Here is a 16551-nt window from a genome sequence, read left to right as displayed (position 1 = left end):
ATATTTGGGTACCTGAAATGAGGATTACTCAGTACACATCGTGTGACACGCATGGAATTACTAACACGCTATGGTCTTTGCACGTGTGATATGTTCGTAGCTGTTTTGCACTACCCAGGTTCAATGACTAAACTGAAATGCCTGCTGATCTGAAAGTTCCTCTGACAAAATACCGAGAAAAACCACCGTTAAGTCCACTTAAGTAAGTGTCTTACTTGCTTGAAAATTCTGCTCTCCTATTTCTTCCTTCCTTTCAGGTTCCAGGTTATCCCACGCGGCTTTCATTTTCTGCGCTATATTGTCAGGTTTGGTTATCGCTGTTTTGAAGTATCCAGGTTCTAGGATGTGGACTGAAACGCCAGCTTTTCTTAAAGTGCGTCTGAGGAAATACAGAGAGAAAATGCAGTAACGGTAGCAATATTAGATGCAAATGTATGCAGCAGGGACAAGAAATTGAAGATCTCATATACCTGTAATAGTAGCACTGCCAAACTGACATGCCACATGGTTCTGAGACTTTTGGCATAGTGGTTTGTATTGCTGGGTTTGTGGTCTGCTGGCCTGGTTTCGGCATGGGTTCGAATCTAGGGAGCCAGGACATTGTTTCTGTCTGTTTCTGCTTTATTTATTTATTTTTCTTTCTTACATACATGTACCTCTGTGAAATATTTCTATAATTTTTTTAATGCCATATACCCAGCCACCACAGGTGGTAGTCATCCCCTTTCCTTCCTTTCATGAATCTGAGCTTCTGAAGCTTAATATTCTCCTTCATGTTGTATCAGTTTAATTTCCTCACTCTAGATCAACCGTAATATGTAATATGTTACCTGAAACCATCAGAAAATCCCTCCACAGCGAACTTGGAGGCTGCGTACGGTCCCGTCCCCGGCTCCATCCTAGCGGTACAGCTGGACATGTTGACTATCCGGCCCCCAGCCTTCTTCAGCAGCGGCAGGAAGGTGAGCGTTACATCCACCAAGCCAAAGAAGTTTACTGCAAAGACCTGAATGAAAGAATGGTTTATGAATGAATGAATGATTTATTAAACACGTAATACTTTGCAGCCAGAAGCTGAATTACGTATATGGTACAATACAAGCTTGACAATACAACATATCACAACTTATCATACACTTTACCTGGTGATGTTTTAAATTTTATTCATTTATTCATTGGTTTGTTTGTTCAGCACACACATGTACAGTCAAGGCTGCCAAACTATAACCTGTTGTAGCCTGGTATCCAGCTGCATGATATCTCCCAAGTCTGACCTCTGTCCTCTCCGCAAATACAGAAGAGACTGAGGAACTTTGATACGGCTGGATACCAGACTAAGCCAGTGGCTATTACAAAGGGCTAGCCCTGCTGACAGTGACAAAGACAATACAGATGGAATTTGACATGGACAGGATGATAATCAATAACCATATTTTAAAAACATAAAAACTGTGATATGACAGTGTAATGACCTGTTGATAATCTTGCAGGCCCAGCCACTCCATTTCACCGATTCTTCCGGAGATGCCGGCATTGTTTACCAGACCCCACAAACCTGCAGATCATCACATGGATGGAAGGACGTGACTAGTAGTAGTTACTAGTTGTGTAGTTAAATGGGACTGTAACAGTACCAGTTTTACATATCTAGAACACTTTCATTATGTATAGTCAAGAAAGAAATTTTCTTACTGCTCTCTTGAGGTTTGACAGAAAACACTCTTGGCTGTGTACCTGAGGGTCAGGCTAATCCAATCAGAGGCCAAAACCCCCATGCATACCCTTGCAGGTGGCCTGGAAACCTGGCCTGGCAGCCAGCCTAGGGTTTTCCATAAACCCATTTACCGACAATGTATCAAATGGTCATATGGGATCAAATCACTGACACACTGAAATATCTTATTTGATCATAAATCTGCTTATTGAGCAAGTGGGTTACAGTATAGAACAGATGGAAGAATGACCACATATACCAGTTTGTAGTACATGTACATATACAAGCCAAGCAGATGACTAATGTCCCAATTCTCTGTTTCTTTCTTTAATTCTCTCTAATACATCCACACACACACAAACACACCGTGACATACACAGAATACAGAAACACATATCATACATATAGCTTGTGAACAAGCATGGTGTTAGCGTCATCATCATCATCATCATCATCATCATCAGAAAAGTGGAAAAAGTTGTAGAATGTAAAGATGATTTATTCCTTTATAACTGCACTTCAAATACATGCAGTCCATTGACTGACCTTTATCTCCAAGGTGACCTTTGACAGTCTGAAATCCTTGCTTGACGCTCTCGTGGTCGGCCACGTTCATGCGCAGCGTGACGACTCTCTCCGAGCAGCTCTGCCTTATCTCCTCCTCCCCCTTCTCAGTCAGGCAAGCCGCAAACACGCGGAATCCAAGGCCATCCAACCGTAGGGCGTCTTCTCTGCCGAACCCGGAGTCGCACCCTGTGATCAGGACGAACTTGTCGGAGGTGTTAGGGATCCTGGGACGACCTTTGACCCATTTGTAGATCTTGTATGCGATGATGATGATGATGACAAGCAGGAGACCGTCCAGCATGTTTCACACGGGTGTCTGTGCTCAGTTGAACTGCAGGTGTCAGTAAACAATACTGAATTAAGGCTCTAACACTCAGGAACAACAGTGTAAGAGGGTCGAGGCACATTTAATGTAGTCCTACATTTATATTTAAGACAGACAACTCAAACCATATTTTGATTCAAAACAGCGAACAAACATAAAGGCTTGTATTGTGTTGTAAAGTGAAATTAAGGCCCACTTCAAACAGACAACACTTTCATAGTCGTGCGACTGTTGTTGTCGACAACGTCGCCGGCGATGGTATTTTTAGGCTAACTCTTTTCTGTAAGCCAATTAGGCAAGCTATTTTGATATCCAGGGAGATCTCCTGTGTAACTGATTCCCCAGAACAATCATGGAGCTTGATGAAAGCTCCTTGGTATAAACGTTAATGCACCCTTTTATCGCAATTCCAAACTGCATTTTATCTCAAACACGACTGAAACAAAGCGGTGCGTGGATAAATTTTAATGTGGTTACTCCAAGCTCAAACTATAATACTGTAGACAGTAAAGTATTTTTGGGAGGCTCCAGTATTTTTAATCAAATTTCAAATGAATCCATCTCCTCAGCAGGGTTGGACAAGTTTTCTACGGAATTCACTTGTCCTTTCGGGCAAGCACATAAAAAATGTACTTGCCCGAACTAATTTTTCACTTGTCCAAAATTCAAATGTCACTTTTACTAGTATAATGCATTTTCACTTCCAGCAATGGAATTTTCTGTTGACCATTGCTTGATGTCATGACTGTAAAAAAAGTAACAAGTATATCAAAATTGCACTCAATCAATGGAAAAATCTTACTTGCCCGATCGGGCAAGTTGGATAAGTCATGCTTTTGCCCGAACCAAGGAGGTTGAACAACACTTTCACTTGCCCTGGACAATAGGGCTAGTGGACTTGTCCAACCCTGCTCGGTGTCAAACAAAACAGGGAAACATACCTTCAAACAACAAAACATGTAACAACAACAAATGTAGAGAGGTTGGTCAGGGTACCTGGAAAATATAGATGACCAAACTTTGGGCTCCTGTTCACATCAAGTAGTCAGTGGACTTTGCTCTGCCTTTTCTCTCCCTGACAAGAGTAAGCAGCGCCACCTGTCGATCCCCACCACTCGGTGCACCAGATGGGTTTGTATTTTATGATCTTTTATCCGGTGTAACAAACGTTACATCTGTGAACTGAGAGGCGGTGTTGACGCATGAGGCGTTTTAATCCGACATAGAGTGGCACACTGTTGCTTATTGCTATAATTTCGGTCAGTTAAACCTCCGGCTGCAGACATAATTCAGACCGCTAGCTGTCGCTGCAATGAATGAAAACACGCATGCGCCCTCCACCCGACCCGCTGGTACCATTTCCGGAAGCAGAGGACTGACTATGGCTGGGTGAGGGTCCGGGACTCTGCAACATTCCGCGAATAATCACTCATTACCTCGCCATACCTGCGATATCTGACGTCTCCAACAGCAGGGGGCTAGAGAAACTTAGACCCTAACGGTCAAACCAACTACCGACGGATCAGCTTCCTCCCTCGGAGTGGAATAGCATGTAAAAAGTTGGGTACACGGCGAGGTGATCTGAGGTGAGTTTTTTTTTTTTTTGAATGAAATCAGAGTCGACCCTGTCGATTCCACAAACAGGACAGTTTGTTTCATTAAGATTTAAAAGTTTCTTACCCAAAAGTTAAGACTGTTGATAAAGCTATCGACTTATATCCTAGCTTGTCATAGAAAAAGACGACGTTTGAGAGACAAACAAGGCACAGGAAAGTGTTGAAGTTCTCTCCGTCTGTCCCGGTTGAGAATATAATTTTCAGGCGGTAACCCCGGGCTCAGTCCCGCTATGTGGCCCTTAGGGAGCGCCCACATATCTCATTTTACAAAACCATCCGACACTGCTTCTGCAAATAATGTGTTTTTGATGTGTTGTTTCTTATTTTTACTTTCACTGCTTTGCACACAGCGCCGTATTTAGTCAGTGTAAATTTTCGCCCCATGCCTCTGTGCTATCCGATTGTTTGACTTTTAGTTGGCCGTCAAAACAATGGAGTTTGATCATTGACTCTCACCGCAGGGGGGAGGGGGGTGTTTTCCCAACTTCGCAAAATTTTAAAGAAAAAACAGCAACAACAGTTTTCAATATGGCACAGATGCATTGACATTTCTCAGTGTGGTACAGAATTTATAGATTTATTGCAAGTGTATTCTGATGTCAGTTTTTAAAGCCACAGATGACTTAGAAGGAAAAATGAGTCACTGTGGTTCAAATTCCTTGAACAGGGGTCACTGAGTAATATTGGAAGAAATAGACACATTGTAGAATCCAGAGGTATCCTTAAGCATGCAACATTTCCTCAATACCGTGGTAACGGTGACCATGAACTAAAAAAAAAAGAATTAATGCAGCTGTGATCTGCCAAACATTCGTTGAACACAATGTACGTTAATTCTGCAATTCCTGTATCATTGTTGTCATTAGATCAGTTCCAGGTTATGACAGGAAACTAGGGTATCGCTTGAAACTCAAGCTGGTAACCTCACAAACAAACCTGTTGGTGGCTAGTCCGAAAGAATTTGGCAATACACACTGACCAGTTGTGATGTTTCTGACCAGGTTGACCACTGGGGCATGTTTTTGGTCATGCCAGACTGCAGCCAGAGATTACCACTACTACCAGATCCAGGAAGGAGTGACCCACCACTGACTGGGGCAAGCTGCACCCAGCTTGTCCAAACAAGAGGAAATGTCCCACACTACTAGACTCTGCCATGTTGCTGAAATCTGTCTGCTACTGTAGAACTTCCTTCCTCCATGGCCACCACCACTGACTCAGCCCCCATGGCAAACCAGGAAGTAGCAGTAGAGGACATGCACCCCCTGCAGATCCACCCGGGACCCCTGGTGCCCGAGGAGCCCTTCATCGTCCTGCAGGTCGCCAAGGAGACCACCGCCACCGACGTCATCAGTCAACTGGTGTCGCAGTACAACCTGGCGGGCGGGGCGGAGAATTACGAGATTGCGGAAGTGTGCTACACGGGGGGACAGAACTGCAAGGAGCGGCTGCTGCAGAGGGACGAGTGCCCCGCCCAAGTCCAGTTGATCTGGCCGCGGAAGATGCCGACCACGAGTAACAAGGACGCCGCCATCTACAAGTTCTGTCTGCGCGAGACGCTCCACGCGTTCTACAGCCGCTGGTCGGTCTGTTCCAGCACGGACTCCATGAACGCGCTGATGGCGGAGTACTTCCGCCCGCCGTCCGACAAGGACTACCCGGACCTGTGCCGCCTCCCGGACCTGAACGAGCACACGCTCCTGGACAACCTGCAGGTCAGGTTCAACCAGGGCAAGATCTACACCTACGTGGGCTCCATCCTCATCGCCATCAACCCCTTCAAGTTCTTCCCCATCTACAACCCCAAGTACGTCAACATGTACCAGAACCACAGGCTGGGCGAGCTCGAGCCCCACATCTTCGCCATCGCGGACGCCTCGTACCACGCCATGCTGGAGCACCGCGAGAACCAGTGCATCGTGATCTCGGGGGAGAGCGGGTCCGGGAAGACCGAGAGCACCAACTTCCTGCTCCACCACCTCACGGCACTGAGTTATAAGGGCCACGCCAGCGGGATCGAGCAGACCATCCTAGGAGCCGGCCCAGTTCTGGAGGTAAGGATGTTTGTTTGGGGTTAATGGTCAAGGGTTAAAGGGCCAAGCAGTCACCACCTGTATTTTGTCACCGGAAGTACAGTACGTATACAGCCCTACCTGTCTTACATGTATGTCTAGTTTGGTACAATACAGTCAACACAGTTTACCCTTCCTGAATTCTTAGGAATAGGGTTTCAATGTTAGAAATGTCAAAGATATAAATTTATTTACAATGAAGAAAAAGATAAGATAACCCTTCAAAACGATTTTCTTAAATTTGAACTTTGAAACCAGTGGCAGCTGATCATTTTAATTTACATATTATTGAGGGTTTAGAAATACCTTAACTTGAAATATGTCTATGTGGTTCCGGATAATTTTTCCCAAAGGATAATTACTAATAGCAAGAATTGGAGTCCATTGTCCACCCCCCGAAATGGCACTGTTGGATAGCTCCAATGGAGTTTTTCCTGTATGATACAGAGATAATTGGCTGACCTTGATACAGTGCACCTGTCCTGAATCATGTTGACATTTCACATACAGGGTTCTCCCCAGAATTTTTTATTATAGTGGAGGGGCTGGCCAAAATAAGATGGACCAACGCGCTGCACTTTCATGAAAATGGGTTCATTTTGCAGTGGGTGTCAAATACGACAAGTATAATATATTATAGTGATTCCTTTGTTGTGAAGTGGCAAGACGACTATTGTTTTGATTATCGCCCATTAAGATTTTTCAAACAATGCCCACTCTAAAAGTGATCCCACTTGGCAAAAAAATCTGCGAATTTTCATTAATTTTAGCAAAACTAACCAAGAAAATAGGGAAGAAACACTAAATTTCAAAAGTAGTATAGTGGAACTGGGCTGGAGTATAGTGGAGGGCCTCTGTTATTCCATCCTCTGGGGAGGGCTCTGACATACAGCTGAAACTTTCAAAAGTTTACCGATGACTTATGACCAGTATTGCACCTCAGTCAGGTACCTAAACCACAGGTGGCTGACGGGACATTCTGTTGACTGTCATGTACTGTAGTAAATGCTATAATTGGTTGCTGTGTTATAACTTGTAAGGCATTGCCACCATTAGGTCTGTATGTAATGCGGTACAGTTGATATTTCTCGCTGGATCGGTCCATAGAGATTAGTGGACTGATAGTGATGATAAGAAATGAACAAAACTGGCCACACTGTCCAAGAAAATAAACTCCAAGGCCAAAACTTATTCAAAGCTATAAGATATTTGTATGTACTGTATATCTTGACCTTGGCCGTGGTTTACGTTTTACAGTTTTCAAAGTGACCTGAGATATTACTAGTATCACTGTTACAGTAGTTCTACTAGTATGGAATTATTGTCACCATGGACATAAACTCCACAAATATATATTTTCCCTTCCTTCTGGGAGATCAAGTCCAAGATAGAATAAACGAAGTCACAACTACACACAACCAAGCACTGTGATAGGTTAAGGTCCAGTTTTAGGACCGGACTTGGACCTGATCCTCTGTACTCAGAACCTTTAGGTGATGTATTAAATTCTGAAAAATGCTTGTTGACAGGAAGAGAGGTTCCCACTCTAATACATTAGGTGATGGTGACATTTCAAGTGTGTGGCCGTAAAGTTTGGATTCCTGTCAACAGGGCTGTGGTTTCCTTGTGTGCTTCTGATCCGTAAATGTTTATAAAAGTACCAAATATAGTGCCGGAGTGTTGTTGTAAGTTAGCAAGGAATTCCTAGTGATAAGTGTTACTGTGATAAAGGAAGACAGCATGGTTGTACAACTTATACATGTACCTGTACTATTACTAGTACTAGTAGTAGGATATCTGAAGATGTCAAAGGTTTTGGTCAACAGTCATCCTATAGTATCCATCTTTTGTTTTATATTTCAAAGTTAGGAAGGATTTTGTAGTTGTATACTATACAATGTACTGTAGGTCTGAACTATCAATATCATCTAAACACTTACCCTTATAATTGTATTAACTCTGACTACAACATGTAGTAGGAAGGAAGTTCACCTCTGACAGGGGCATTGTTTGTTTGTGTGTGTTGTGTTTTCTCCCCTATAGTATAACTCAAGTTCTTTTTGATGGATATGTATAGGTTTTGGTGTATGGGTAGTTATTGAAGTCCAGAAGAAACTTTGGGCCCCCTAGCAGTATTCTCAAACACTGCAGCTTTTACAGGCCATTACCCTCTTCCTGAAATTAGTGCGGCATAGTCTAAAGACAGCTGCAACTCCCGCAATAAAAGTGCAAATCAAAGATTTTAATGCCCATACAATGTTTTCATCATTTTCCAGTGCTACATTTTATTCATAGTGGTTGGAGTTGAATGTTTTTAGATACTAAATAATTGAATACTTGAGCGTTACTCGTCAATTTTCTGGTACGGTACTGGTAGTTACAATGACATTCGGTATACCTTCAGTTTTTTGCAGTATCTTACTGGTACTCCTTCCAATGTTCAAAATGGTACTGTCTATACTTGGCAATGACTTATTCCATGTGAAACAAGTGATACTTGGACGCTGTAGGCATGTGAATTTTCCAGTTTACCATTCTTGTGACAGAATCATCACAGAGATGAGAATGGGGGCTCCAGATTCCTTCTTACGTAGTTAGCGAGCTTGCCTGTCACACTGTTCTACATGTATAACCTAGTTTTGGGTGTAGTTCAATCAAATGGTCAGGATCAAATAAGTTGTTAATATGCAATTGGGTGCTGTCACAAGTGGCTGTGTGTGTAGGACTATGTAATATACCTTTTGTGGAAAAGAAAGATGTAAGGTGTTTGTTTTCAGAAAAAGAAGATTGACACCTGAGGCTAAAGCTCGAACCAGGGCTGTCTGAAGGACGCATCCTTCCATCGGATGATCCATAGATGGAAATTTGCTTGTTGGGACGAAAAATGATATTTCCCCGTCCGCCACAAAAATGACATGAAACTGTTGAAAATTTACTTTCATCAGCTTAAAATGACATATTTTACCAGGGAAATGAATGACATGAGCTCTCAAACAATGAGTTGGTCAGAAAAAAATTCTATGCTGGAGACAGGCCTGGCTCCAACCTCCCCAATACACAGGGACTGCTGGGTTAACGTCTCCATCAGAAAGAAGAAAATGCCACCCCAAAGCCCCATGCCCTAGTCTCTACCAGACTCCGGATCGCTGGATGGAACAAATGAGAACAAATGAAAGGATCGCGTGCTGTTCCTGGCCGGCTATATTCCTCTGGCCGGCTTACTCCTCTATTTGTTCCATTTCTATGATTTTTCCAGCGATCCGGAGTCTGGTAGAGACTACCCATGCCCATTGCAGGACTTGAACTTGTGCCCTCGCACATAAAATCTTTGATTCATGATTTTCTGGTCAGGACATCATTCAAGTGTGGAGGAGATGAAGAATAGAGGTGGGGGGGGGGGCATTAACCCTTTACAGCAAGATATAGCAGGTGGGGAGGGGGGCATCAATAACTAGATAATACTACATTATGTAGTAACGTCAGAAGTAACATTTCTGCATTTTCCTTTTTTGACATGGGTTTAATCAATCGACTCGAAGACAGCATACTTTATGGCTCGGCTAATGCGACCTGTTCACTCGCAGTAATTCCCGATATGTCGTAGCTCCGGAGGTCGTATTAGCAGAAAATAACAGCACTAATGAGGCTAAATGGGGCTGCACGACAATGTCTGCCAATTTAGGGGAAGAGCCAGAGATGGATCCTGTTCCCTTTGGGACCGCGATGACTCACTCTGCTGCTGATATACATGCAGATATTCATTGATCATTTCTGACCATTAGCCGGTATAATTGGTTGTTTCATAACTTGTTTGTATGCCAAAAAAAAAAGTTTTCTTTTGATGTCTAATGTTGCTTAGATAATATACAAGGGCATTACGCTAAGTAAATGAAAATGTATTGTATATAAAATCATAATTCATTGATCATTTCTGACCATTAGCCAGTATTATTGGTTGTTTCATAACTTGTTTGTATGCCAAAAAATGCAGTTTTCATTTGATGTTTGGAATTAACCTAAGTCTCATGTTGTTAAATATACAACTTGTTACAAGGGAACTGTACTAAAGGAATGAAATACGTGTAATTCATTGATAATTTCTGACCAATTGCAGGAAATATTGGTTGCGTACGTCCATGCAAAAGGTACATTGTTTATTTGTAAACATAACATTTGGGTTTTACCAAAGTCAGAGGTCGGTTAGAAAATACGCAAGGGGACTTAACTAGAAAGAAAGTAATGAAACCAAGGTTAGATATAACATGTCATCGACGATTCAGATACTGTCAGTCTTGAAATGTCCATGGTCGTTTTGTTGTGTTGTTTGCGGCCACCTGTCTGCACTTCAGAATGTGTGTTTCCAATTTTATCACTCAAGTGTACTTGTTTCAATGGCAAATCTAAAACATTGCAAAAACCCAATTTCCCTGTTTTACCAGGAAGGTAAGTCGTGAAGATAAATGAATGTACGGTGTTCTAGATTTCCTGCCCAGACATCAACTTGGGACCACTGAGGTCAAGTTTTTCTTTTCAACCTTATTAATACTACTGTTTTACAGGTGTAAATTTCACAGCATGTTAATCCCAATACTATACCTACACATCCCAACCCCCATTAGCAAAGGATATTTATTTTTGTGCAAGGTAAATATTTTGGGGAAATTGATACTTGGCTCTTGGGAGTTGCAGAAATAAGCTAATCATTCCCACACGCTTTCTTTGCCATCCTTTTCCCTTCCTCCATCCACCCACTCACTGAGCCTAATGCCTGACTTCCTGTCAGGACCAGTGCCCATATATGTCCACATACGTGTCTTCTGAAGGCTTCAAGGGCCATCCTTATCTTCAAGCAGATGTCAGCAGGTGATCACAGACGAGGTTGAAGGTTGATGCTTTTTCATAGCTACTAGTGCCCATCAGGTCACATCTACTCCTCTCAGGAACTTGAATAGTGCTATGGGTTCTTTTATGTGCAGAGATTATGATGCCATAAAGTTCAAAGTTGAAGTGCTTCCCTCACCAAATGGTGCATCGGGCGGTGTCCATCTCCATAATGTCCCATAAAAGTCCCGTTATAGTAAGATTTCTTGTTAAAAGTCCCTACCATTAATCTTGATGATAAAAATAAAGAGGAGGATAGCTTCTAATCTTCAAGGAGATGTTTGAATAGAAAATCATAACCGGACAATGTTTTTACATTCCCTCCCCAACGTCTGCTTGGAAAAATCTTTATCTTTGAACAAGTTCATGCCAGTACTGTACATGAACTGCACAGATGCATGTCTGGATATAAGTGGCCTGGCTGACAAGTGCTCCAGGCATGAGTTATGCTGTATCAAAAGGTCAAGGTTGTATCTAGCATGGTCTGCTAGTTTCCCCTACTGCCAGAGTAACAGAAATTTGGTCGGGTATTTCTAGAGGCCAGGTTCCTTCTAAAGGTTCAGGCATTGCATATGACCTTACAGCTGTGCTGTATATGGCATCATACCTAAATTCTAACCTCCAGTTTTAGGCCAAAGGTTTTGTTTTCCTAGGTTATCTTTATATAGTATTCTAATCCCACATTGTACCAGGTATAACTTATAGTTATAAAACATGACTGTGTATATATATAGTAGACAGATTACTAGTAGTTGCTATACATGTACCGGTATATACTGAAATAAAAATTCATAATACGTTCGTACGCTAATATTGGGGCTGACTGTGTATGCTTTACTTCATTGGAGATCTCGTGAGTCATACTTTGTAAATATAGCCTATTGTTTGCACTATGAATTGCACGTATGATTTTGTCAACTCTAAACGTATACTTTTAGGACATACGTGAAGCACTATTACTAGCAAGATTGTGCAAATTTGCTCTGTGGATTGGGATGCAGATGCGACAGAAAAATCAATTAACATCAAAGAAACCAAACAGACACGACTGTAGATTTTCTAAGAGGCTTTGAAGTTGTATGATCACAGATGTGTACAAAGTGCACGTGTACCTAATGATGTTAAGTGTACTTTCTGGAGTGAGTAGCGTACCAGACAAATATGGGTATGACATGAAGTTTTCCAGGAAATTGTTTCTGATTATTTTTGGACCTACAACAATGTACAGCAAGAAGTTCATTTGTAAAGATGCATGTGTGACTTACCATGCAAGTCCGGTAGTGATTGTAAGAACTTTAAGTGAAGTGTGTCAAAATAAGCATTTGATTATAGCATTTGAACTCAGTTATTGGAGAGAGGATGTCCTTTGACAGAATCATAAACTCACATCATGTAGAGAATATTCAGTGTAAGCCACGCAAAATCGTAACAAATTTTTGTAAGATATAAAAAAAGAATTCATTACCCAAAGCCATGTATGTAGTTGCTAATATCTTTATACGTAATTTGCTAATAACTTGAGTATCTTTTTGACTGTTGACAAGAACAAAAGTTTTTTAATGTTATGGAATACTGAATATTATATGTATTGATTGACCCGGATTAGACCCTACTTACTAGTACTATACATGTAGAAACAGCAAGGACACCTGCCACAAGGCACTACAAGGGTCTGAACGAACATTGATTCATGATGTACGAATAGTAGTGCTGCTTTGATGTCTTGTTATGGGTGGAAGGGGAAGAGGAGACCAGGTTTCCTCCTGTGATTTTAGATCCTGAAATATTTTGTTTGTTTGTTTGCACAACCGGTAAACCACGCAAAGGCTTTTATAAACACCAGTTTTGTACTCAATTAAAAGCTGCATATGGCAGATGGCAATGCAGATAACTGTGATGCACGCAGTCATTATGTCTCCTGACTAGTTTGGCTTGGTGATACACTAAAGCCATTCACTCTCTAATATATAATGTGGTTTCCTCAGTTCTTTTTTTCATGTTGTCTAACTGCTGGAATGATTTGATGCCTTTGTGTTTTGATGAGCCAATTAGTACACTGTAATTCTTTCAGTATCATCTTCAAAGCAGAGATTGGTAGGAATTTTGTTATGTCTTCCTGCTATGTTCGTCTGACAAAGACAGCAGGAACACAATATCAGAATCAGAGCAGATGTCTAGCCTCTAGCAGGCTCCCTAGGTCGCAGGAAAAAAAGTAGAAATTGGCCAAATAGACAGAAAACACGCCGGAGGAGTTGGTTATTTGAGGAGTACAGTTTGCGACCTAAGGAGCCTGTCAGGAGTCGTTATCTTCAAAAGCCCTCCTTAGATCACAAACTGTTTGGTCAATTTCTGCTACATTTGTATTTTTCCAGCGACCTGGAGAGCCTGGTAGAGGCTACAGATGTCAAGGATACCTTTCCTCCGTCTGAGCTCACTCTGCCATTATTAGCTAAACCTCAGTGGCTCACTACTAATATATAACGAGTCTATAGCATGACTTCTTTTGGATGACAATTAGATTAGTAAAGGCTGTGCTAAATGTATCCTGGAGCAGAAGCTATTGCAAAATTTAACACTCTTGGCTCCTTGACTTATCTGACCTAAAAGATACCATACACATTTCTTCTGATGGTCCAACTTTCATGTAACACAATGTATAATTCATATCAAGGTTCACAATTACATTATACATGTCGGTGCGTCTGTTAGGTCATGACATGTCCTAAATAATCATTCTGAATATGCGCTGGAAATTTGCTTATTTGCAGTATATTGGCGTATCACAGTTTAGAAAGGTTGAAAATGTTGAATCATTGTAGACCAGCTTTGATTGTTTTTCTTTTTGTTTTACTACATCTTACTCATTGCTTATGAGCCCATTTTGTTAAGTTTTATTCAGCTTTTTTAAAGTGACTGGGTGAAAGTTGTGTCTGTCCCTTGTGTCCCAACAATTTCATCCTAGGACAGAGGGACGGGTTGTGCAGACAGACCTGGTATAGAAGTTTGAACTCTTGGTCAGGAGCTGGTCATTTTGCTGTTGCTTTTTTGTACATTTTCTCCAAAACATCAAAGCAAGGCACTAAAAAGAGAAAATATTTTATTGTACGCTTTGACACATGTGTATATCTGGGTTCATAAGTACAATAATTCAGTTTCAGTTTATTTAATTGGAGGGCTCAATTTAGCCTAACTATGTTTGTGAGCAAATGTCTTTTGTCCTCAGCTACCATAGGATCTCATTATATCACCTGCTTCCCATTCATTTTGAACACTTTCAGGATTGCCTGCCTTTCCAAGTGAATGGAAATTGTGAAAGCCTCTTTAAATAAAAGTGCTACAAAATTACCTCTGTTAGAAGATCACCGTGGCTAAATTGGCTCCAAGTTGCACCGTCCTCTACAATTTTAATGGTAACGGGGTCGAACAGGCATTTGAAATCCCTGTTACATTCCCTCTGAGAAATATACTTGACACTCAAAAATATTGATGACATAAGAGGCAGACCTTTTAATTTAGGACTGGTGCCAGTCATTCTTTATGGAAGCGATCAGAGGAGCGAACTTTAGGTACTACAGTAGAAATCGTTTGATTGCACTTCCCATTTGCCAGCACATTTTGTGCAATTATCCGGATGGAGCAATAAAGCGAAGTTATTCAGCTGGACTGCATCACTAAGGGGCTTTGGGATTAACAGAAGTGTGCAGTTATCCGTTGTGCAATTAACTAGCTTCTACTGTATCCAGACGTGGGCAACACCCCTAGATGATCTTTGTTCGTGAAGCCAAGCCAAGAGAGAGACTGTATCCTAGGATGGATACCAGCCAAGTGCCCCCCTCCCCCTCCCATTCCTCCACAGTAAATGGTTCCTAATGACCCACCTGTGGGACACATAAAGCTAATCAAATCAGGGGCCAATGGCTGAGGACATGAAATGGGGCTTTTACTGTTGATGTACAATATAGATAAAGCTGGATATACGTGTACATACATGTGCACTTTTGTAGAACCCACGTACATACATGTGTAGTGCACATATGCTTGTACCAGTGTACTAAAAGTATGGTATAATGATAATCAAGGTATAATGCATTTTACAGTTTGACTGTGTATTTGGAATTTGCTTATAAGGGATATTGTGATTACATGTAAAAGAAAATGTTACAATTACTCAAATGTAGATATTGTGTATGCTAGACTATTTTGAATGAGAAAAATAACCTTCTTGCCCCAGATGATTATTCAAGGAATGGCATAAACAAGAAATTATAGCAGTTTTGCCCAATATTGAATTTATAATTATTTGTCAGTATTTGTGCTGTTCCATTACCTGTGACCTGGGTGCAGGTTGGTCTCAAATTAGCTATCAGAAATCAATAAGTCATTACTGTTACTTACAGTTACAGGGGATCATGCATGTAGCTAGAAACATGCTTGCATACATTTTATTTCCGTTATTGCTGATGGCAGCAGTTGTCATTAAAGAAATGTTGTTTGGTAGACATGGATATACAATGGTTATGTACAATTCTTGGAAGACTTCCTTACACTGAAGTCTATCGCCTTTGATTCAGGAAATCTTGTAGCACAAGCGAGATACAAAGGCCCTTTGATATCTGACTATAGCTTTTGCCTTAATTTTTTATTCTCTTAGAGGGCCTGCATACAAATACAATGTATGCCATTTCTCATGAGGTGCAAGAAGCTTTTTCATAGCTGGCATCATGTTCTGATTCTACGTAGTATGTATTGCCCATGTCACAGCAACCCACTGCAAAGCAGTGACAGTTACACTGAGCTGGGCAACCCTGTGTGAAAATGACAGAAAATAAATAATTGAAGAAAATGAAATAGATTAATCATAAAGGGTTATTGTCTACATGTACCTACCTACCTACAGAGTGCCGTTAATTCTATATAGTATGTAGCTACGTATTTGTTATCCTGAAGTCATATTCAACTTGAATTTTCAAGCATTATTGATGGATCTTTTGTATCATCATCCATGAGTAGTGCCCGTTTGTGTCAGTGTTCGCAGCCAGGTTTTGTCAGACACCCCACGAATATAATGAAATGATCCGGTTAATTTGTTCCCCACACCTTTTGCAAGAATCAAAGTGAATTTTAGTGTTATGCTTTTCCGACCTTCCTGAATTAATACTGCCAGGATATCCCCCCATGCAGACCTTCCTCAAAACAATAATTATGCAAAAATCATGATGATAAATTTGTCTGGCCACATTTTTTTTAAAGATTACAATCGATGGTAAGGAAGGGGCGTATGGGTTAATAAAAAGGTGGTGAAACAATGCACAGACACAATGATGGATTGTACTTGTGTTCAAAGCAAACATGCCAGGGGCATGACATCATGGTACT

The 16551-nt window shown here is 41.3% G+C and overlaps 3 protein-coding genes across 17 annotated transcripts in view; 2 read left to right on the top strand and 1 right to left on the bottom strand.

Annotated features, from left to right (window-relative positions):
* Positions 1 to 3700, bottom strand: part of LOC118409725 (retinol dehydrogenase 16-like) — a 6547-nt gene extending 2847 nt beyond the window's left edge. Inside the window, exons 1-5 of the mRNA XM_035810999.1 lie at positions 3603 to 3700; positions 2261 to 2612; positions 1473 to 1555; positions 831 to 1006; positions 216 to 379 (exon numbers count right to left, since the gene is read on the bottom strand). Coding sequence (XP_035666892.1) covers positions 216 to 379; positions 831 to 1006; positions 1473 to 1555; positions 2261 to 2582 — 745 coding nt within the window. The 5' untranslated portion in view covers positions 2583 to 2612; positions 3603 to 3700. The remainder of the gene's footprint in view (positions 1 to 215; positions 380 to 830; positions 1007 to 1472; positions 1556 to 2260; positions 2613 to 3602) is intronic.
* LOC118409729 (3-oxoacyl-[acyl-carrier-protein] reductase FabG-like) overlaps positions 1 to 16551 on the top strand; it is an 876245-nt gene that overhangs the window by 552557 nt on the left and 307137 nt on the right. The window lies entirely within an intron of this gene.
* Positions 3945 to 16551, top strand: part of LOC118409687 (unconventional myosin-IXAa-like) — an 83761-nt gene continuing 71154 nt past the window's right edge. For all 15 annotated transcript variants that reach the window (XM_035810894.1, XM_035810908.1, XM_035810906.1 and 12 more), the window contains exons 1-2: positions 3945 to 4192; positions 5224 to 6276. In XM_035810894.1, coding sequence (XP_035666787.1) covers positions 5422 to 6276 — 855 coding nt within the window. In that variant the 5' untranslated portion in view covers positions 3945 to 4192; positions 5224 to 5421. The remainder of the gene's footprint in view (positions 4193 to 5223; positions 6277 to 16551) is intronic.

The sequence above is a fragment of the Branchiostoma floridae genome, chromosome 2 (genome assembly GCF_000003815.2).
Source record: "Branchiostoma floridae strain S238N-H82 chromosome 2, Bfl_VNyyK, whole genome shotgun sequence".
NCBI lineage: Eukaryota > Metazoa > Chordata > Leptocardii > Amphioxiformes > Branchiostomatidae > Branchiostoma > Branchiostoma floridae.
This window is presented reverse-complemented; position numbering and strand designations above follow the sequence as displayed.